Source organism: Capricornis sumatraensis, chromosome 13 (genome assembly GCF_032405125.1).
Source record: "Capricornis sumatraensis isolate serow.1 chromosome 13, serow.2, whole genome shotgun sequence".
NCBI classification, from domain to species: Eukaryota; Metazoa; Chordata; class Mammalia; order Artiodactyla; family Bovidae; genus Capricornis; species Capricornis sumatraensis.
The window spans coordinates 67947863-67970202 of NC_091081.1; the positions used below are offsets into that span (position 1 = coordinate 67947863).

At 38.5% G+C, this 22340-nt stretch overlaps 1 protein-coding gene across 7 annotated transcripts in view; it reads left to right on the plus strand.

Moving 5' to 3' along the window:
* Window positions 1-22340, plus strand: part of AIG1 (androgen induced 1) — a 260489-nt gene that overhangs the window by 56775 nt on the left and 181374 nt on the right. For all 7 annotated transcript variants that reach the window (XM_068984916.1, XM_068984915.1, XM_068984920.1 and 4 more), the window contains exon 2: window positions 21764-21919. In XM_068984916.1, coding sequence (XP_068841017.1) covers window positions 21764-21919 — 156 coding nt within the window. The remainder of the gene's footprint in view (window positions 1-21763; window positions 21920-22340) is intronic.

The following is a 22340-nucleotide window of genomic DNA, read 5'->3' on the forward strand; positions in this document are numbered from 1 at the left end:
TGGCAAGTATTTGTTGAGCACCAGGGAATCACCAGTGAATAACTTATACAACAAATACCAGCCTCATAGAGATCAGATTCTAGTGGGGAGAAAGGGTAGGATATAAAAAATGATGCTTGTGAAGGAGCAACATTTTTTTTTTTTAATCCTCTCCTTTCTCCCACTAGAATCTGCTCTCCATGAACCTATTTGAAGGGCAGTAATGGAGATGCAGAAATAGAGAACAGATTTGTGGACACAGAGGGAAGGAGAGAGTGGGAGGAATTGAGAGAGTAGCATGGAAACATATACATTACCATATGTAAAATAGGTAGCCAGTGGGAATTTGCTATATGACACAGGGAGCTCAGCCTAGTGTTCTGTGACGTCTAGAAGGGTGGGCTGGAATGGGAGGGCGGTTCAAGAAGGAGGGGACAGATGTATACCTATGGGTGATTCATGTTGATGTATGACAGAAACCAACACAAAATTATAAATCAATTTTCCTCCAATTAAAAATGAATAAGTATGTTTTAAAATGTTGCTTGGGAAGGAGAAAAAGGCAGTATAGGAGCTAGGGAGTATCACTGGGGAGGAGCCTCCCTACAAGCTAAGGTTTGCATGAAGACAGTGGAAAAGTGGTTTAAGAAAACAGCAAATTTAGAGGCCCCAAACAGAAGGCCAGTGGGGCTGGAGCAGGGCGAGCTAGGGGGACAGTGGCAGGAAAAAGCAAAGGGCCTCTTGGCATGTGCTGCGAAGGGCCCTTTGGCTTTTCCTGAACATGAGATAGGAAGCTTTTGAAGGGCATTGAGCAGAGTGACGTGATCTGACTTTTCATAGCCTCACTCTGGCTGCCGCATAGAACAGAGTGGAGTCAAGCAGAAAAGCCAGACGGTCAGGCAGGAGGCTTTGCCAGCAACTGAGGGGAAAGTTGGTGGTGACTCGGATCACGGAGGGAGCAGCAGAAGTGGCACAAAGTGTCAGATTCTGGACATTTTTAGACACAGAGCCATCCGGATCTGCACATGAATGGCACAAGCAGAGCTGGGGGACGCATGACTATAAAGTCAGAATTTCCATCCATGGAGATGAGGATGACTGTGAGAGATTTGTCAGGGAATGCAAGGTCTGTGTTGGACCTGTGAAGTTGGAAATTCCTATCTGAAATGTTCAAATGAGGATGTTGAATAGATAGCTGGAATTCAAGGGAGAGATCTGGGCTAGAGATGTCCGTGTAGGTAGGAGCCCTTATCACAGAGATAGTATCCAAAGTCAGGAGACTGGATCAGATCTTCAAGGTAGTGAATGAGGCTGGAAAAACAGACAGCACTCCAATGTCTGAGCCCTGGGGTATGCAGAGTTTAGAGGCTGAGGAGATAGCAAGGAAGCAGCAGAGACAGAGAAGGGATATTCAGTGGAAAGGGGGGAAAGCCAACTTGCAGAACAACTTCATAAACACATATTACATGCCGTAGACTACCATATGTTGTTGTTTAGCTGTTAAGTCGTGTCCAACTCTTTTGTGACTCCATAGACTGTAGCCTGCTATGGAATTTCCCAGGCAAGAATACTGGAGTGAGTTGCCATTTCCTTCTCCAGGGGATCTTCTCAACCCAGGGATCGAACCCACTTCTCCTATATTGGCAGGTGGATTATTTTTACTGCTGAGCCACCAGAGGAGGCCTAGACTGGATGATCATTGCTATAACATACTTTTGGAAAAATGCAATATATCATGATTTTAATGCACGATTTGATTGGGGTATATTTCAAGTATAGCCTTAATACCCTATACACTGTGGTGACTACCAAAAACATTTTTTTTTACTAAAGTTGTCCTCATGGCCTGAAAGATTTAAAGAATTTTCTCATCAGGGATTGATTCAGGCACAGAGATGATTTGGGCGTCACTGGAGATGATTACGTGCAACCCTGTGCAGAATATTTCATGATAGTGTTCAAGTAGAAATAGTCATCTTAGTCTCTAAATTTACTACCTGAAAACACAGTGATTTGGAAAAACACCAAAGGATTTGGGTCCATAATTACAGTATTACTAAAATAGATGTATACATTATTTACAATGTGCTTTCAAAATTAAGGTAAGACAGACCTGTTGATTGGACTTAAAACAGGGACCAATTTTTCTACGTTAATGACACCTTCCAGAAAATGGTTGTGTAAACATGCTTTTATCATCATGTATTTGTAGAGAGCTTTTTCACATCTGACTAGATTTATTCAATTTAAAGAATTTAGTAGTTTAACACATTATGCTAAGTGAAATAAAGCCAGTTACAGAAGGGCAAATATTGCATGATTCCACTTATACAAGCTTTCTAAAATAATCAGACTCAGAGAACAGAATAGAATGGTGGTTGCTAGGGGGTTGTCAGAGGGGAATGAGGAGTTGCTAATCAGCAGTTACGAAGTTTCAGTTACGTAAGGTGAATAAATTCTAGAGACCTGTTTTTCACCATTGTGCCTATAGTTAATAATACTGTATGATACCCTTAAAATCTGATGAGGGTAGAGTTCATGTTAAATGTTCTTACTACAATAAAATAAAAATAAAAATGAATTAAAGAAATGAATTTAATGACATGGCCTAAGATCTATCATTTATGTTGCTTTATGGTGGCTCAGATGGTAAAGCGTCTGCCTGCAATGCGGGAGACCTGGGTTCGATTCCTGGGTCGGGAAGATCCCCTGGAGAAGGAAATGGCAATCCACTCCAGCACTCTTGCCTGGAAAATCCCATGGACAGAGGAGCCTGATAGGCTACAGTCCATGGGGTTGCAAAGAGTTGGACACGACTGAGTGACTTCACTTTCACTTTATGTTAATAAGTAACTGAATCATAATATTCTGTTAAGAGTTTACAACAAAGAGGGAATTGAGGGACCTAAGTAAAACCATTGCCAGAGATGCACCTATAGGGAACTTCTGGAGAGTGTTTCTAAGAAAGAATTTTCATAGCACTTTCTCTTTATCACTTACTAACACGTCTCTAAGCTCATGTCTGGAAGCATTCTGGCTACCAGAAGACGTTAAGATATTTTCCCAGATGTGCTCAATTTAAATATCAAACACATCATAAACTGCCACATATATGTTTAAATCAAAGAGTTTTGGAGACTAAGAAATTCAAAAGTAGGGAATAATTTTCATAATATGCTACACTCTTGAGAGGTATCCGTGTCTAGGACAATACTTAAGTGGAGTAAAGCCCACATCTGTGCATGGGTAACAGCCACTGGACCTAAAACCCACAGGCAGCTGGTCCGTATCATAATAGATACACATGCTGTGCATGGAAGAGAATGATGCTAAAGCCCTATACCTCTTATACTCCCAATGGAAGGTAGGGTTTCCAAAACTGTGGAGCCTTCACTTAAGATAAAGAGATAAGTAGTTAAGTGTTTGCAGTAGCTCAGGAACGCTTCAAACTTAGTTATCTAAGTGGCTTATCCCTTCTTCCTCCAGTATTTGGGATCTGGGGCTTCTACCTGGATAAAGGGTGTGGACAGAAACCTTCATCCCTTTCTGTAAATCCTACTCAGTGCATTGATATGTGCGATTAGCACCAACACAGCATAAGGAAGGAAAAGAAACCCACTAAATAGAAAGAGTTTTCAGATCCAGCATTTGGGGAGATTTGATCCAGGATATTTTGATGTCACAAAAGTGTATTGACCAAAACATTTGTCCTGGATTCAGTATCAGTAATGGATTTTTAAAACAATCTGCTACTGCTAAGTCACTTCAGTCGTGTCCGACTCTGTGTGACCCCGTGGACTGCAGCCTACCAGGCTCCTCCGTCCATGGGATTTTCCAGGCAAGAGTACTGGAGTGGGTTGCCATTGCCTTCTCCTAATTGACAAGTAATAGCTGAGGCAAATATTGTGTGTGTGTGTGTGTGTGCGCGCGCGCGTGTGTGCTGTGTGTGCTTAGTCGCTCAGTCCTGTCTGACTCTTTGCAACCCCATGGACTGTAGCCTGCCAGGCTCCTCTGTCCATGGGGTTCTCCAGGTGAATATTGGAGTGGGTTACCATGACCTCCTCACACACACACATATATGTATGTATATATATATACATGTATATAGGCTTCCCAGATGGCTCATTGAGTGAAGACTCTGCCTGTAGTACAGAAGATAAAGGTGCCATATGTTCAGTCCCTGGGTCAGGAAGATCCCCTGGAGAAGGAAATGGCTCTCCATTCCAGTACATGGACACAGGAGCCTGGAGGGCCGAGGTTCGTAGCATTTCAGAGTCAGAAATGACTGACGCAGCTGAGCACACATGCAGCTTATATATATGTATATGCTTCCTCATGGCCAGTCTGTAAATTTGAGATAATCTGATGAACATCTCTAGGTACTAGTTCATTTGTAGCATCTGATGTCAAGTAAGATAGAAAAGATGGCTAGACTAGGTCTTTGCCCACCCCATATTCTCAACTACATCGTTCCTTCTAGCATTTACTAGTTTGAAACATTAACCTTCAGCTACTGCGTTCTGATCGAGAGTTACTGACTCTAAGTTTAACATCCATGTAATATTAAGGATGAAGAGTATATATAAACTTTTCCTTCAGAACTTGTGAGCTTATTACAACTTTACGTTTTCTTTGGAGTAAATTTTTGTGTTCCGTGTCCCCCTCCAGCCAAATCCATATGTTAAAATCTTCAAGGTGATGATGATATTAAGAGGTGGAACCCTTGGGAGGTGATTAGGTCATGATAGTGGAACCCTAGTGAATGAGATTATACCCTTACAAAAGAGACCGCACAGAAGTCTCTTGACCCTTCTGCCTTGTAAGAGCACAGCAAGAAGACTGCCATCTGTGAACCAGAAGGCAGGGCTTCACCAGACACCAAATCCACCAGCACCTTGATCTTGGACTTCCCAGCCTGTAGAACTGTAAGAAATGAATTTCATTTTACAAGCCACCCAGTGTATGGTGCTTCTATTCAATTCAGTTCAGTTCAGTTGCTTAGTCATGTCCGACTCTTTGCAACCTCATGAACTGCAGCATGCCAGGCCTCCCTGTCCATCACCAACTCCCAGAGTTTACCCAAAATCATGTCCATTGAGTCGGTGATGCCATCCAACCATCTCTGTCATCCCCTTCTCCTTCCACCTTCAATCTTTCCCAACATCAGGGTCTTTTCAAATGAGTCAGCTCTTCGCATCAGGTGGCCAAAATATTGGAGTTTTAGCTTCAACATCATTCCTTCCAATGAACATCCAGGACTGACCTCCTTTAGGATGGACTGGTTGGATCTCCTTGCAGTCAAAGGGACTCTCAAGAGTCTTCTCCAACACCACAGTTCAAAAGCATCAATTCTTCGGCACTCAGCTTTCTGTATAGTCCAACTCTCACATCCATACATGACCACTGGAAAAACCATAGCCTTGACTAGACGGACTTTTTTTGACAAAGTAATGTCTCTGCTTTTGAATATGCTATCTAGGTTGGTCATAACTTTCCTTCCAAGGTGTAAGCATCTTTGAATTTCATGGCTGCAGTCACCATCTGCAGTGACTTTGGAGCCCCCCAAAATAAAGTCAGCCACTGTTTCCACTGTTTCCCCATCTATTTGCTTTTATTACAGAGCCCAAACAGACAGAGACATTACATAAATCTTTTCTCCCAAAGATCATGTCTTTGTTTTCCCCCCTTCTTCCCCCACCCCCTATTTTCTTCCTTCTTCACTTAACAGAATTGCCATTAAAATATCACTAATGGCAACCCACTCCAGTATTCTTGCTTGGGAAATCCCATGGACAGAGGAGCCTGACGGGCTACAGTCCATGGAGTCGCAAAAGAGCTGGACACAACTTAGCGACTAAATGACTAGTTATTTGGAGAAGCTATCAAAACCATTTTCTTAGGATCATCTCCAGTGTGGTCCGCAGTTTGGGCTTTCTCACTGGCAAGTGGCTGAGGCTGTACTGTTCACGTTTTAACTCTTAGAAACATAAGTAAATGTTTGATTTTTCTAAAACCCATGATATTTATTTCAAATAGAGTTATTTTTAGTGGTTCTGATTTTAGAAAGCTCAGAAAAATCTTATGTGGAATCACTTAGAAATTTATAAAGGTTAAGAAAAGTTTGTTTTTTTTTTTTTTTTTACTAAATTTAGTATGTTATACCCTGCACAAGACAGTTTTTCAGAAAATTGGCTTTCCCAGCTGTCTTTAAAATTTGGTATAAATTTTAGTATGCTTCCTAATATAAAAGTTAGTATACTTTCTGATTTCTAACCAACAACAGATTATTTTCATTTATTTGTTATCCTGGTGAGAAAATTATTGCTAGCTTTAAAAGTTAATGTACCTTATGAGGCAACATAAAATATGTATTGTTTTGTTTTGTTTTCTGAGGTTCTAGAACTCTTCGGTTGTTTCTTCTTGAGTTTATACTTTTAAATGTATTTTGATTTCATAATGGGTAGTATTAGAGTCTCTTAGGAGAAGTTCCTGGATGAATAGTATTTTGAGGAAGAAATGAATATTTTAAATGAATGTCTGCTGTAACTCCACAGGATTTTTGGTTTTCCTTCCTTATTCTACCCATAATAAAAGTGGTGAGATTTATCCCTTTGTGGAATATATTTATCATTTTTAATTGTTCTGTCCATGACAGCACTGGGTTTGTGTGTGTGTGCATGCTATTTATTGGCTTTTAAACATACTTTGTGTGTCTATGAGAACAGGAATGTGACAGGGTCAAAAGAAAAAAGATGAATTACTTTAATGTAATTGAAAGGAAAAAATGCTATTCTTTGTATTTCTATTGATGCAAGGCACTCAGTTAATATTCATTGTTTATAAACATATATTTTATATTGATATACTTAATTGACAGGTTTCTAAAATATCTGTGATAATTTTTTAGAACCTATGCTTCTTTGTATTTTTGGTTCCAATTTCTTAACTTTTTTTTTTTTTTCGCCCCAGAAGTTTACAATCCCATGAGTACATAAAATTCACTCCTCATGATATTTTTTTTCTCTCCAACTCTGCTGACTTTTATCACAACCTCCCAGGAGTTGCTTGTCATAGCCACCCCTGGATCTCATGGTTGCTGAGAACAGCTTGAGCTCTAGGTCATTCTTGGACCATAGGCTCCCACCATTCAGTTTTATTTGCTCCCACTGCCTGGAGAATCCCAGGAATTCTCCGTCTATGGGGTCGCACAGAGTCGGACACGACTGAAGTGACTTAGCAGCAGCAGCAGACCTGTGACTGCCCCTCCCCCCAAAAAAAACCCCTCACGCTCTGCCACTCTCCTGACTTCGTGCTTTTCTCTATTCACCTCCTGACACCATCACCTTGTGGGTTTTCCCTGCTGAGCCTCATACCCACGAGGTCTACCTGCATGCCCTTGACTCGGGTGTTGAGCATGACTGGCAGCAAATGCAGGTACACCCCACCCCGATTTTCCAGAGCTTGCTGTATACCACTTGGCTTTTGTTATAAAAGACCTACATTAGTATCTTTTTGCTAACTGAAAGAAATCCATAGAGGATTTTCACTTTTACATGGAAAAAAGATGAAAGGAAGAGGTAGAGTTCAGCTTCTGCTTTATAGTGAATTGTATGTGCTTCAGAGCAGTGGCAGGGATATCACCAAGCTCCTTCCTTGGGAACCACACTCAGCTTAAAACTATGGTGGCTTAATGCTTTATGTCAGTTTATTTTGTGCATCTGTTAGCATGATATGTCCTAAAGTCCTTGCTTCTCTGCTTTACCCTTATCAGCTTGTGAAGGGTTGCATAGCACTACAGCAGTGCAGATCAGTTGAAATATAGCCGTGCAGTCACCTTCGTAGCAGGGCCCTCTGCATCTCCTGGCCATCCTTCTACCAGCCCTCCTTCTCTACTCAGCTGTCTTTGCCACTGTCATTAATTCTGTAATTAGATGTCATTAATTCTATAATGTAGGTATGTGTTAATATCACAGCCCAGATGTGCCAATCTCTAGAGATACAATATCGAACAAAAACCATACTCTGCCCCCATGTGCCTGCAAGAGAGTCAGGCATTTATAAAATAGCAGCACTAATGATGATTTTATTACACTTGAATCCAGGGGGAAAAAACAAAAGATAACCTAAAATGCATACTGGGGTAGAGAGAAGGAGACTCTAACTTGGCTCTAGGTAGCATTTTATTGTTATTATTGTCTTGCTTTTCCTTATGATTTTACCACATGTGTGTCCCTGGACTGATATTGTGGGTTTTTTTTTCCCTTTCTTTTAGAACTTTATTTCAATGGTGTGATACTCTTTTGGTCTTCTAAGACTTGCTTTTATTGTTCAGTGTTACACTTGTGTGATCACCTGTATTAATTTATATAACTAGGTATTTTATTTTCACTGCTGCATATTATTCTTTTATACCTCTGTTTATCCATGGTTGAGTCTGCTTTGTGCACATTTGGTTGTTTTGTTCTTTCTGTTATAAACAATTCAGATACGAACAGGAAAGGTGTGATAAAGATTAGTTAATTTTCAATACGCATGCAAATTTTAGTTTAGGTCTTTCACTTCAGCCTTATCTATCTATCACAAGTACCACAAACTGGGCTTCCCTGGTGGCTCAGTGGTAAAGAATCTGCCTGCAAATGCAGGAGATGAGGATTTGATTCCTGGGTCAGGAAGATGCCCCGGAGAAGGAAATGACAACCCACTCTAGTATTCTTGCCTGGGAAGTCCTGTGGACAGAGGAGCCTGGTTGGCTACAGTCCATGGGGTGCAAAGAGTCAGACATGGCTGAGTGACTAAACAACAGCAACCATGAAGTAGCAACAAATTTGACCACTTTGAATGTTGCATCATGTTTAAAATGTTATGATAAAATCTCCATCATCTTTTCCTGATATACTATCTGTAGAAGGTGGCATAAAATAATTAAATGACCCAAAGTCAAGAGACAGGTCAGACTGTCTGTCTGAATAACTAAAAGCAAATGTCCTTCCCTCTTTCTTAGCATTTCGTTAGAATAATTACAGTATTGTCAGCAGTGCTCTTAAAATATCAGTTAAGTCATGGTGAGTTAAACGAGATAGCTGTTGTCTCTCAGCTTCAAATTCACCCTGTAACACCTGCTCTTCCATAACCTTTTAAGCATTTCTCCTTTACATTGAAGATGATGTTGAGCTTTCTCAGTAAAGGACACTGAAGGGATATTGCAGAAGGATGGGGCGTCACTTACTGGTTCCAGCTGCTGTCCCAGTGGTCAGCTGTGTGGGTAGAAGAACATTTAGTGTTGCTCAGCCCCAGCTACAGGTAGGGGGTGTGCAGTCCCTGCAGCCCCTACCTCCCAACCTGGGCACCCACCACCTGCTCCAGGTCTCCTGCCCACAGTGGTCGCTCAGCTCCTTCTGTGCACCTGCCCATTGGCAGAGGCTCACCTGTACCTCCATCATCTCCCTGACCGCCAACACAGTGTCTTTTGTGAGGTCTGAAGCCCATCCTTGGGTAGGGGGCTTCTTCCAAGTTCTTCTTTCCTTGGCTGCTCTCCCTGAGCCCCAGGGCACCATCTAGCATCCTCTTTACATGTAATACTTACTCTCCTATGATAACCTAATCAATCTTTGTATTAAACGTACCCTGCTTTAAAAAAAATCAATGAAATCTAAAACCTAGCATAAACTTCCACATCAGGTGTTCTAAATGTCACCAGTTTTTTTACTTCTTTTCTATGCATGATCTAAAGTCTTGGTTTATTTATTTATTATTATTATTTATTCTTTGATTGGAGGAAAATTGCTTTACAATGTTGTGTTGGTTTCTACTGTACAACAGTGCAGTTCAGCCATAATTATACATACATCAGTTCTCTCTTGAGTCCCTCGTCTGCCCCCATCCCACTCCTCTAGGTCATCACAGAGCACCAGGCTGTGCTCCCTGTGTTACATAGCATTGAATCAGTTCTCATGAGGTGGATGAACCTAGAGGCTGTTATACAGAGTGAAGGAAGTCAGAAAGAGGAACGCAGGTATCGTATATTAGCGCATATATATGGAATCTAGAAAAATGGAATTGATGAACCTATTTGCAAGGAAGGAACGGAGATGCAGATACGGAGTATGAACTTGCAGACACAATGGGGGAAGGAGAAAGTGGGACGAATGGAGAAAGTAGTATCAACATATGTACACTGCTGTGTGTAAAACAGATAGCTGGTGAGAAGTTGCTCTATCACCAGGTTTTAAGTACAAGAAAATCATGTTCCAGTTTAGCTATAACTCAGAATTATGTCCATTAAGTTACTGTTGGCCCTTGAATAGGTGGGAGTTAGAGACCCTCATGCAGGAGAAAAACCTGTGTATAATTTTATAGTTGGCCTTTCGTATCTGAGGTTCCTCATCTGTGTACACACCCAACCACAGATCATGTAGTAGCGTGGTATTTACTATTGAAAAAAAAATCCATGTATAAGTGGAACCATGCAGTTCAAACCTGTGTTGTTCAAGGGTCAACTCTATTTTTAAGCATAAGCATATTTTGTTTCCTAATAGAAACTTAAGGTGATAACTTTGTGAAGAAAGTAATGGTTGTATTTAATTTGTTACCTGAGTAATTGAGAACTGTAAGGTACTTCTTAATTTCTTAATGTAATAAATTACAGTACCATTTCTGACTTCTTAAAAATTTCATACTCGTCTAAAGGACAGAAGCATATACCTAAAACAACACTCTTGTTTCACATTACACACTTTAGGTCCCAGGAGACACGCATAAGACCACTAATATGTGTATGCATCCTCAGCTTTACTAGATAATGCCATTATTTCAAAAGTGACTGGACCAAAATATACTCCCTTTAGCATTGTTCCACACCATCTTCCTCACTTGGTATTGTCAGAGTTTTCTGTATCATTAATGAATTTTAAAATGTCTCGGGGACCTTTCATTTTTTATGAGATTTTACATTGTCACTTAAGTTGATTACTGGTAGGACCCTTCCAGCACTAGCTTCATACTATCTCAAGCTATAAGGACCCAGGGATTTTCTAATACTCTTAACAAAGAGGTAAAATGTTATGAAGTCATAGATGAACTAGTAGAGAATAGAAGTGAAAAGAATGGTTCATTTACACTTTGCAGCAGTTAACTTTAAAGTGAAATAGTAAATTAATGTGGTAGAATAGTGGCCAGTTTGGGTTTAAATTGGAAAATGCTATCTGATAGGGAGTAAGACCTTTCAGAGCCCATCTAGAAGCTTTTGTCTAGGAAGACCCTATTTCTGAAGGCAGAAGTCAGCATCTTGACACAGCGAACCAGTTTCGTAAGTATTTTAACCATTCCGTTTCCTGCCAAGTATTTATCTACAATTATGCAGACATAGTCTTTGTGTAGACTCAGTGTTAGACCAAAATCAATAGATTGCTAAGTATTTAAAGCAGAAACATCTATGGACGGAGACCATGTTTTTCTAATGGGCTTAATTAATACAATGTTACCTGCAGATGTATGTGCTTTTAATGCATATAGTTTAGCTTCTTATATATAGATTGTGCATATGTTATGTATGATTATCTGATTTTATGTCATCACTTGTGGCTCAGACAGTAAAGAATCTGCCTGCAATGCAGGAGACCTGGGTTTAACCTCTGGGTCAGGAAGATCCTGTGGAGAAGGGAATGGCAACCTTCTCCAGTATTCCTGCCTGGAAAATATCCATGGAGAGAGCAACCTGGCTGGCTACAGTCCATGGGGTCACAAAGAGTTGGACATGACTGAATAGCTAACACTTTCATGTCATAACTTAGGATCTGGTTTGATCTTAATTCAGTTCCTTTTATTTAGATTTCAAAATTATCTAGTTCTTTAACTAATGATTATGTTTGGCACTTAATAATATTTTACTGCACAAGTAAACATTTAGTTGGATAAAGCCAATTTTATAGTGTTAGAAAGTTAATGCATTTTGAAACAAATTTGTGTTATTAAAGATACAACATCTTTTTTCTTTAAATAATTGTTCACCACTGTTCCTGTGCATTTAGTAAATGCAGATGCCCCTAAGTTAGAGCCTAGACACTTCTAGGTACATTCACATTTGCTCACAGCATGCAATCATTTAATAGTCTGTGTTGCTGCATTAGTAGTTTACTGTTTTGTATGTAGTAATCAATAAATATTTGTTAAATGAATCAATAGTGTATTTAATTCAGCATTAAAATTATTCATGCTAATATTAATAGTTGAAAAAAATCTTTAGGCTTGTAAAAAGTTTGGGGTAGCTTCTAATGTCAGTGGAGCACAGGAAATACCCAAGGGGAATTTTCTGTCGTTATTTGTGGATTAGAATGGGATCCCCAGAAAGAACCCTGCAGTGCTCTTATCAGGATGTTGCTGGAATATGGAATGATTGCACCCATTATTTGTGCAGCGCATGCAATGCTTTCTTTAGATGACTGCTCTCCTTGCTACTTATTGAAAACAATTCTGTGATGTTTGTAAACAAATTTTGTGGACAAGATTTCCTTTCCAAAGCAGCTTATCTAAGTGTATTATTTCTGACTGAAAAGCTTATTTTTCTTTCTATCTGAATAGATTGCTTGCCAGTGGTGACTTACAGCTGATTTCATCGATTTTCAGTAATGAGATAGAGCAGTATGAGGTAAATGTCTGTGTACATGGGCAAAGACTCTAAATCACATTCTGAAAACCACGGGCTTGATGATGTAATGAGTCCATCTCGTCAAAAATGTTTGTGGTGAAGATTCCTTGAAAATACTTGGGTTTGAAGCACATCACTTTAATGGAAGATTTAGAAAAATAAGACTTACAGTCATTAGAGTGAGAGAACCATTTTGGCTTGTTCAGGCTAACTCTCTCCAAGGGCAGTGGCGGAAGATTCACCAGGCAGTACGTCTGATGGAAATAGTCTCAGAGGATGAAGGAGGCAGAAAGAGCTTGTGGTACCTTTTAATGCATTGGTTTCTCTACAGAGTAGCATTCAAACATGTAACTAATGATGGCTTCCATGTAACTGATGGGCTCCATTCTGTAGAATTGCCAGAGATGTTCAGATGTCTCCAGCAAGGAAGGCACTGGAAGCACGCGTGAAGAAATTCTTGCCGAATTCACTCATCTGATTTCATACAGAGTCACTGTTCCTTGGTGCCAAACTACTGTTGGCATTCACTCTTGATCTTGATAATAAGAAGGAGTTATGCACTATTAAAAAGTAAGGCATGTGTGGAATGAAGGGGGAGTCCCTTAGAAGATTGTGTTTTATGGTACTGCTATTTTGTAGCTCTTGTATTCTTTCAACATGGTATTTCACTCCTTCAGATTCACTCTTCATTGAATACATTTATTGCCATGGATTTGTTTTGAGCAAGAACTACATTGAAAGTTTTATGAACTGAAAACAAAATAACTGTTTATGCTATGCAGTGCCACAGCTTCCCTGATAGCTCAATGCAGGAGACCCCAGTTCGATTGCTTGGTCAGAAAGATCCCCTGGAGAAAGGAGAGGCTACCCGCTCCAGTATTCTTGGGTTTCCCCTGTGGCTCAGCTGGTAAAGAATCTGCTTGCAATGCAGGAGACCTGGGTTCGATTCCTGGGTTAGGAAGATCCCCCGGAGAAGGGAAAGTCTACCCACTCCAGTATTCTGGCCTGGAGAATTCCATGGACTCTACAGTCCATGGTGTCGCAAAGAGTCGGACATGACTGAGTGACTTTCACTATTCACTATACAGTGCCGCATGATGCATGAGAAACTGAAAGGCCTTCAGCTCACACCATTTCTCCAAATGTGTTATTCACCCTCCTGCACAGGAGAAATTACACAAACACAACACGTACCGTGTATGTTATATGGGCATATTCCATCTGTCTGTCTATCTATTCCATTCTTTCCTGGTTTACTAGAGTTTACATAATGTTATTCTCTGATTACTGAAGAGCTTAGATAGATTTTTCACTTCTTCTTTATCATCTCCCCTTTAATTAATGCTCTTGTCCTCATATAGAGGACTCCTCCAGGCCTTCCCTTATGACACCTATAAATCTCACTGCCTTCATTCCATCTGTTCTCTCCACAGTTTTCCTTCATTCCATGATCCACATCACTCCAATTTCATTGCCACCCCTCAGAGTTCCATCTTCTTGTTTCCTCTGTCTGCTGTGTCTAAAAACTAACTTTAAAATAAGCAAAATATTCAAAACAAGCATTATGGTGCTCTTTGCATTAATCTTATGAAAGTAAAATATGAACAAAATGCAGTACGTTGATTTATAAGGAATCTTATTCCCAAAGGTCAAGACAGCTTTACTGGTCTTAAAGTTCATACAAATAATGATTCCATTTCTTCCTTATACTACTTTTCCTATATTGGTGCATCCTTGGTTCTTGCCTGAGTTTGGCCAATTATTCAGAAATGTAAAAATTAGCAACTGAAGTAATGACATAACCTGATATAGAGACTATAGCTTTGGTGCAATTACATGTAATTGGGGATATTGAAGTTGACCTAGTGAAATGAAATAAAATCCATTCTCGATAAACTATGTCCTATATGTTTGAGAATAAATGTTAGAAGTCTTAACGAATTTACCCTCTAGTACAAACAGAATTGTAATAGATTAGTGCATTCCAGAGAAAAGGGAAAATAATGTTAATTTAATAAAGATACTCATGTCAAGAAAGATGAAGACATGAATGGAATTTGGGTACATTTCCACACTTGTGGAAGTGAATCCTAAACATAAAATGACTCAGTAAATAAGTTGTGATTTTCTGCCAGGGAGAGTTGAGGAGCTGGATGGAAGATGCAGAATGAATTAAACAGTAGAGAACATTCTAGAGGAATAAATGCTGGAATGACTGCAAAATATCCTGGGATTTTTTTTTCCCCATTCTGATAGATTTCTATTTATATTTTTTAGAGAGATAAGATACATTTGACCACTTCATTTCTACACGTGATACAAAATAATAAGATCAAGCAGCCTGCTAAGAACTCAAAGCCAGATGGTGTATATATATGTCATGCTGAGCTGATGGTTTGAAAATGCCAGCTCTGCAGAATGGCTGGAGCTGAATAACGCTTCAATGGAATCCTACTTAAGATTCACTTGTGCATCTTCATGTGACTTTTACATTCTTAACTTCATGAATTTTAAGTTGCTGTGGACAGCATGATACATATAGGTAGCAGAGTGAAATGTTTCTAATGTGATTTGTTAGCTGTCAACGCAAGTCAGATTTTAACAAAGTAGCAGAAATATAAATGGTTTAACAATATTGACTAACTGCTTCTTAAATGAACAAATAACCAAAAGTCAATCCTTGCTTCTCTGCAGGAAATGATGGACTGTTCCATAATTTTTAGGTATAATCTTCTGAGTATTAGCCAGTGTGAGTTAAAAGAAAGATAGCAATACCCAACATCCCTCTGTGTCTCCTGATTGGAAATTGGGAGAAAATTGTTATGTGGTCTCTCCTCTCTTTGATTTCCACATTCTTTGGGGAGGTTTTCCACAGCAGTTAAGGCATGGCAGCCGTATTGTGGTCATAAGCTGGGGAGAGCCACTGGAGAGACCTCCAGACAGTGACGGGATGGCCACCAGGTAGTGGTGAGGGGACTGCTATGTTAGGCAACACCAGTGGTTAAGAAGAGGAGTCAGCTGTAGAGATGTATAAGATTTCATAATACCATTAATCTTCTAAATTGGGCAAAATGTTTATATTTGCAGAACTTTTGTTTTTCTCTTCTGGAATATGAGATTCTATTTCTCTGCTTTCATTTGCACTTTAAATTTTCATAAAAACATCTGTTATCCAAGAACAAGTGAATCATTTATTTATTTTAAAAAAGCTTATTGAGAAATTTAAACCTTTGTTAAATCAGTTTTTGCTCCCTCCATTTTGAAGCTCAACTATGGTAGTACACATTTAAGATCATTATGTCTTCTTAGTGAAGTGATGCCTTTATCATGATTTATTTTTGGTAATATCACTTATACTGAAACCTTCTTTTGATATTAATATAGCTATTCCATCTTTCTTATGATTAGTGTTCATATCCATTTACTTTTAACAAATCCACATCTTTATACTTGAAGTGCTCTTTGTTTTTTAAATTCAATCTGTCAATCTCTGCTTTTTAATTGGAAACTTTAAACCATTTGTATTTAATGTAATTATAGGCATTGTTGGATTAAAGTCTGCTGTCTTACTTTTTTTTTCTCTGTGTCATCTGTTCTTTGTTTCTTTTCCCCAATTTCTGACTTCTTTTAGATTACTTGGATATTGTTACTATTCCATTTTATTTCCAGTATTTGTTTATTATTTACAGTAGATAGAATTTCTAAATTGGCCCCCAAAGATGTCCCACTCTAATCCTGGGAACCTGTGAATGAATGAGCTGCAACTCCTCTGATTACACTGATATACAAATAGTTGACCTTAAGAAAGAATACTATCCATGTGGGCCTGATCTTATTATTACATGAGCCCTTAAAATTAGAAAGCTTTTTCAGGCCAGAAGAGGAATACAGAAGAGAGATTTAAGAAGATCTAAAGCATAAAGAGTAATTGATATTCTGGATTTGAGTATGGAGGTAGCCATCGTACATGGATTGGAGAGCAGATACAAGGAGCTGAGAGTGACTCTGGCTGGCAGAGAATGTGAGCTTCGGTTTTACAGTGTAAAAAAGCTAAAGCTCAAGGCTTGAAAGTTACAGTGTAAAAAAGCTAAAGCTCAAGGCTTGAAAGTTACAGTGTAAAAAAGCTAAAGCTCAAGGCTTGAAAGTAGATCCTTTTCCTGAGCCTCCAAATAAGAGCCCAACTTGGTCAACACTGTAAGTTTGCTATTGTGGTACCCTGAGCATAGAAGCCAGACTAACTTACCTGGACTTCTGACCTAAAGAACTGTACCTAATAATTTGTGTGTTAAGCTGCTAAGTTTGTGGTTATTTGTCAGCACAGGAAACCAATACACCAGCTAAAGATCTCCATTTTGTTCTTTGAGAGGTTGCTCTGCTGCTGCTGCTAAGTCTCTTCAGTCGTGTCCGACTCTGTGCGACCCCATGGACGGCAGCCCACCGGGATTCCCCATCCCTGGGATTCTCCAGGCAAGAACACTGGAGTGGGTTGCCATTTCCTTCTCCAAGAGAAGGTTGCTCTAGGGTTTATAATATGCATCTTTAACTTGTCACTGTTCTGCCAAATAATATTATACCACTTTATATGTAACTAAGAATTCAACAGCAGTATGCCTTCCATTCCTCCCTTATCTTTCCTGCTATGATTGTCATAATTTTATTTCCAAATATGTTTAAAACCTCACAATATATTGTTATATTTTTGCCTTAAGTAGTCATTTATCTTTAAAAATAAAACAGAAGATAAATTTTTTATGTTTATCCACATATTTACTATTTTAGCAATTGTCATTGTTTAGTTTAAACTTGAAGTTATATTTGGTATCATATTCTCAATTCCTTTTACATTTCTTTTAGTGAAAGTCTGTTGCCACTATTTGTCTATTTGTCTGAAAAAGTCTTTCACCTTTGACGGTTTTTCCCCTTTAAGAACTTTAAAAATGTCATTTTACTGTTTTCTGGCTTGTTTTGTTTTAGAAGTCTGAGATACTTTTAATCTTCATTTTTCTGTACACGATGCCATTTTCTGCAGTGACTGTTGAGGCTTCCTCTTTTTCACAGAGTTTCAGCATTTTATTGCACTATGCTTACGTAGTTTTCTTTGTACGTGCTCCATTTTTTAGGTTCTTGTACATGTGGGTTTATAGTTTTCAATAAATTAGGAAAAACATCAGCCATTATTTCTTCACATATTCTTTCTATATCACCTTTTGCTTCTTCAGGGCTCTAATACATGTATATTAGATTGCTTGATATTTTCTCACAGTTCACTGTTCAGTTCAGTTCAGTTGCTAAGTTGTGTCCGACTCTTTGTGACCCCATGAACCGCAGCATGCCAGGCCTCCCTGTCTGTCAGCAACTCCTAGAGTTCACCCGAACCATGTCCATTGAGTCGGTAATGCCATCCAACCATCTCATCCTCTGTCGTCCCCTTCTCCTCCTGCCCCCAATCCCTTCCAGCATCAGGGTCTTTTCAAATGAGTCAGCTCTTCGCATCAGGTGGCCAAAGTATTGGAGTTTCAGCTTCAGCATCAGTCCTTCCAATGAACACCCAGGACTGATCTCCTTTAGGATGGACTAGTTGGATCTCCTTGCAGTCCAAGGGACTCTCAAGAGTCTTTGGTACTGTTAATTTTTACAGTCTTATTTTTCTTTCTTTGATTCATTTTGGATAGTTTATTTTTGCTGTGTATTCAGTTTTAAACCTTCTCTTCTGTAGTGGCTCATCTATTATTCTCATGCAGTGACTTTTTAATTTCAGGTAATATCTTCTTCACTTTTAATATACAGTTTGATTCTTTAAATTTTTTCCCTCTCATTGTTTTCATTTAACTTCTTAGTTTAATTTAGTTGTTTAATGTTCTTGTATTCTAATTCCAATATTTCTGTCATTTCTATACCTATTTTTATTTAATTCATTTTCTCCTGGTTAAAGGACTTTCTGTTTCTCGGCATGTCTAGTAATCTTTGATTGGATGTTGGATATTGTTAAATGTTTGGATTTTGTTCTCCTCCTTTAAGGAGTATAGAATTTTATATTTGCAAGTATTTTAGTTATTCATAGATCAGCCTGATTGTTTTTTCTTTGAGGCTTGTTTTTAAATATTGTTGGATTAGATCTAAAGTCACCTTTATTCCAGGGCCATCTTAGCACTGCTGTTTAAGTATTAAGTGTCTTCGGTCTCTACTGAATGCCTGTTGTAGTCTATAAGGCTTCTCTGTTTGGTAAGAACTTGAATACCTGTATATCCTAATTGGGCTCTTGAGAATGTGTTTATGGGGGGTAGAATTCTCAAATGACCCTCAGTGATACTCATATTTACATAATCTCCTCCCACTGGGTTTTGGATGATCCTGTGAGTGTGATCACTCCTTTAATTATATTACTTTATATGGCCAAGGAGAATTATCCACAGTGGGCCTGATCTCATCATGTGAGCCCTTTAGAAAACAGGTTTCTCTGGCTGATTACAGAGGGGAAAAGCCAAATATATGAAAAATTGATTTCTATATTTAGTACAAATGTCTAGTTTATGGTAGGAGACAAATATGGTACCTGTTACTTGACCATGGAATTTTAAAATTCACCTAATTCACTTGAGTTGGAGCTCACTAAATTCTGCTACTATTAGCTGATCTTTAAAACTAGAGGAAACTGATTTGGAAGGAAGGGAATTGAAAGAAGCTAGTTAACTATATTCCAAAAGTAAGAAAACCACTCTTTTTAAAGTTATTTGGAAATGTTTCATAATAATGAAATATATAGAGAAGACTATAATAAACTTCCATATACCCAATAATCAACTTAAGAAATAAAATACTGATATAGTTGCAGCCCTTCTGTCCTTCCTTCAATCTCATCCTCCTCGTAGAGGTACTTAATTTTAGTGTTATTAATTCCATTTTACCTCATATGCATGCATCTTTGAATTTATCTTTACATTTTTTGACATTTGTTTTAATGGTATCAATATGCAGCATTTTTTGTTTCCTTTTTTGTTTGTTTAATATTTTGTTGTGAGACTGAAAAATTGATGTGTGCTTAAAATTCCATTGTATGACTATAGCATGATTTATCTAGTCCACTATTAAGAGATTTTATTTTTTTATTGTATTTCTTTTTTTTTCTTTTTTTTTTTAATTTTAAAATCTTTAATTCTTACATGTGTTCCCAAACATGAACCCCCCTCCCACCTCCCTTCCCATTTTTGATTGTATTCATTTATTGAAGCAGTGAATGCTGAAATTAACTTTCTTGTAGATGTGACTTCATAGTGAAGTCACTAGATAAAAGAGTAAATGAATTTTTAGATCACTAGCCACTAACAGTTTTTCTTCAAAGTGGTTTCCCCAATTTTCATTCCTACCATAAGAATTCTGGTTATTCTCCATCCATATAACCCTTGGTACTGTCAGAATTAAATTACAGTAGTCAATAGTTAGATGGATGAGAAAAATGCTATCTCATTGTGATCTAAATTTGCATTTCTCTGATTATTGAGAAGGGAGGACGCTTTTTAATATGTTCATTACCAGATTGTAATAGAGATTATTCTTCTCCAGTATTATTCCCCAATTTCTCAAACCCCATTAGGGTTGACATAAAGGTCTAACATCTAAAGTCATTAAGATGTATGATGGAAAATTTTCCCAAGTGGCAGATTATTCCCTGAGTCATTTAAGTTATTTCTGGTCATCATAGCATGATTCTTGCCAACACTTTTAATTGTGCCATGCTCAATGTGGCAGTCTTAGCTTCTCCCACTCTGGTTTTTCTGGTTGTAAAAAAGCAAGAATCTTAAGTCATTGAAGGCAAAAGTAGGCTAAGTTATGAAGAATAGAATATTATTCTGGATAAGAATGACTAATAACAATAGGGTTTGCTGATTTCAAAAGAGCCTGGTGTATTACCTGGTGATGGAATCTTCATATCTGGGAATTTTTCAAGTGGCTTAGATAAAAATTTAACCAGAATGGTTAACAAAACTGAGTGTGTCTGTGCTTTTCCAAGAGATAGAACCAAGTAATTTTGAGGGTCCTTCTCCCCGCTTTGTCCTGTGCCTCAATGAGGAACAGAACTTTCACAGATTCGTTCAACTGCCAAGATGATAATCCACTAAGAAAATTATTTTGTTATGTTTTCTAACCATAATGAACAAAATTGTATCTTGTACAAATACATCATCAGTAAATTATTTCTTGTAAATGGAACTAGAAAAATTCCCCTGAATCTGTTCTTGGTGCTAAATGGGTATGACTTTGAGCCCATGGAATATGCTTTCTTCCCTTTGCATAATTAGAATTACCATCTGCCAAGTTATGTTACAGTATTCTGCTTGCCTTCACTTGTAGCTCTGGATCACCAACAGTTTTACCCTCACTTTAGGAATTTCACGAGTATCTGGGCTCTAGCATTTCAGTGGTCTCTGTGATGGTCCAAGTAAACATGGCTATGTAAGTAATTCAATTTGTAATTGATTTTGGAATGTACAAGTTGTTGTACATTTTGGGGGAAAATGGGTGAGTAAGTTTACCTTACTTCGGAAAGATCTTATTTCATAAAGATTGAAAACTTCAAACGGAGGTCATTTAGTTCAAGTTTGAAAACAGAAAATTGCTGTGTTTCAGTCTTGATGATTGCATTCAGTTGATTTCTCTGTGACTCAAGGACTAGAAGCTTTCTACCACTTCCTTTGGTAGAAAAAATTTTGACCCTATGAGATTAAATCATGGGAAGGTTTTTTCACATTCAGACTTAATTGTCTCATTTATTATTGATCTTTTTCTTTATCTTTTTCTTTGCACTTTTTAGATGTTTGTTAAATTGCACTAGTCAATATTACTAAACCACAGATGTGATGTTGTAAAATAAGGGATATGTCATTTTGAGAACAGTTTCTGCTCGCGTATGTTTTGCATTTGTCCTTAGCAAAAATGGAAGTAGTGTTTTAAGGTGGATTTTCTCACCTATGATAGCAAGTTGTAAATATCCGAGCCTTTCTCTTTTTTCAGGGCCAGGTCTTTAAATGTGCATCTCATCCTCTTACCCTATGTCATGTTGCAGAGGTATAACTGGTTTGCTCTTCTCCAGGTTGGGTCTCTTTCGATCTTATTGACTTACTACCAATCACTGTCTCCCTCCAGGTTATCCAAGCTGTCTTTTTTGGCATCTGTGTGCTGACCGATCTTTCCAGTCTTCTGACTAGAGGAAGTGGGAACCAAGAACAGGAAAGACAGCTCAAGAAGCTCATCTCTCTCCGGGACTGGATGCTGGCTGTATTGGCCTTTCCTGTTGGGGTTGTGAGTATGATGTAAATTGCATTTAACCACAAAAGAAATGGGTCTTATATTAGACTTCTCAGAGGGAAAACAGGGCTAGTTATAGGCTTCTGCACTGGGGCTGCCATAGCATAGCACCACAGACTGAGTGGCTTAAACAACAGAAATTTAGTTTTTCCCATTTCTAGAGGCTGCTAGTCTGATATCCAGGTGTCCGCAGGGTTGATTTTTTCGGAGGTCTCTCTCCTTGGCTTGCAAATGGCCTCCTTTGCCTGTATCTTCACATGCTTTTTCCTCTGTGTATCCCTGTCCCAATCTCCCCTTCTTAGAAGGACACAGTCATACTGGACCTCAATGATATCATTTAATCTCACTTGCCTCGTTAAAGACGTTGCCTCTGAATACAGTCACGTTTCAAGATACTGAGAGTTAGGACTTCAAC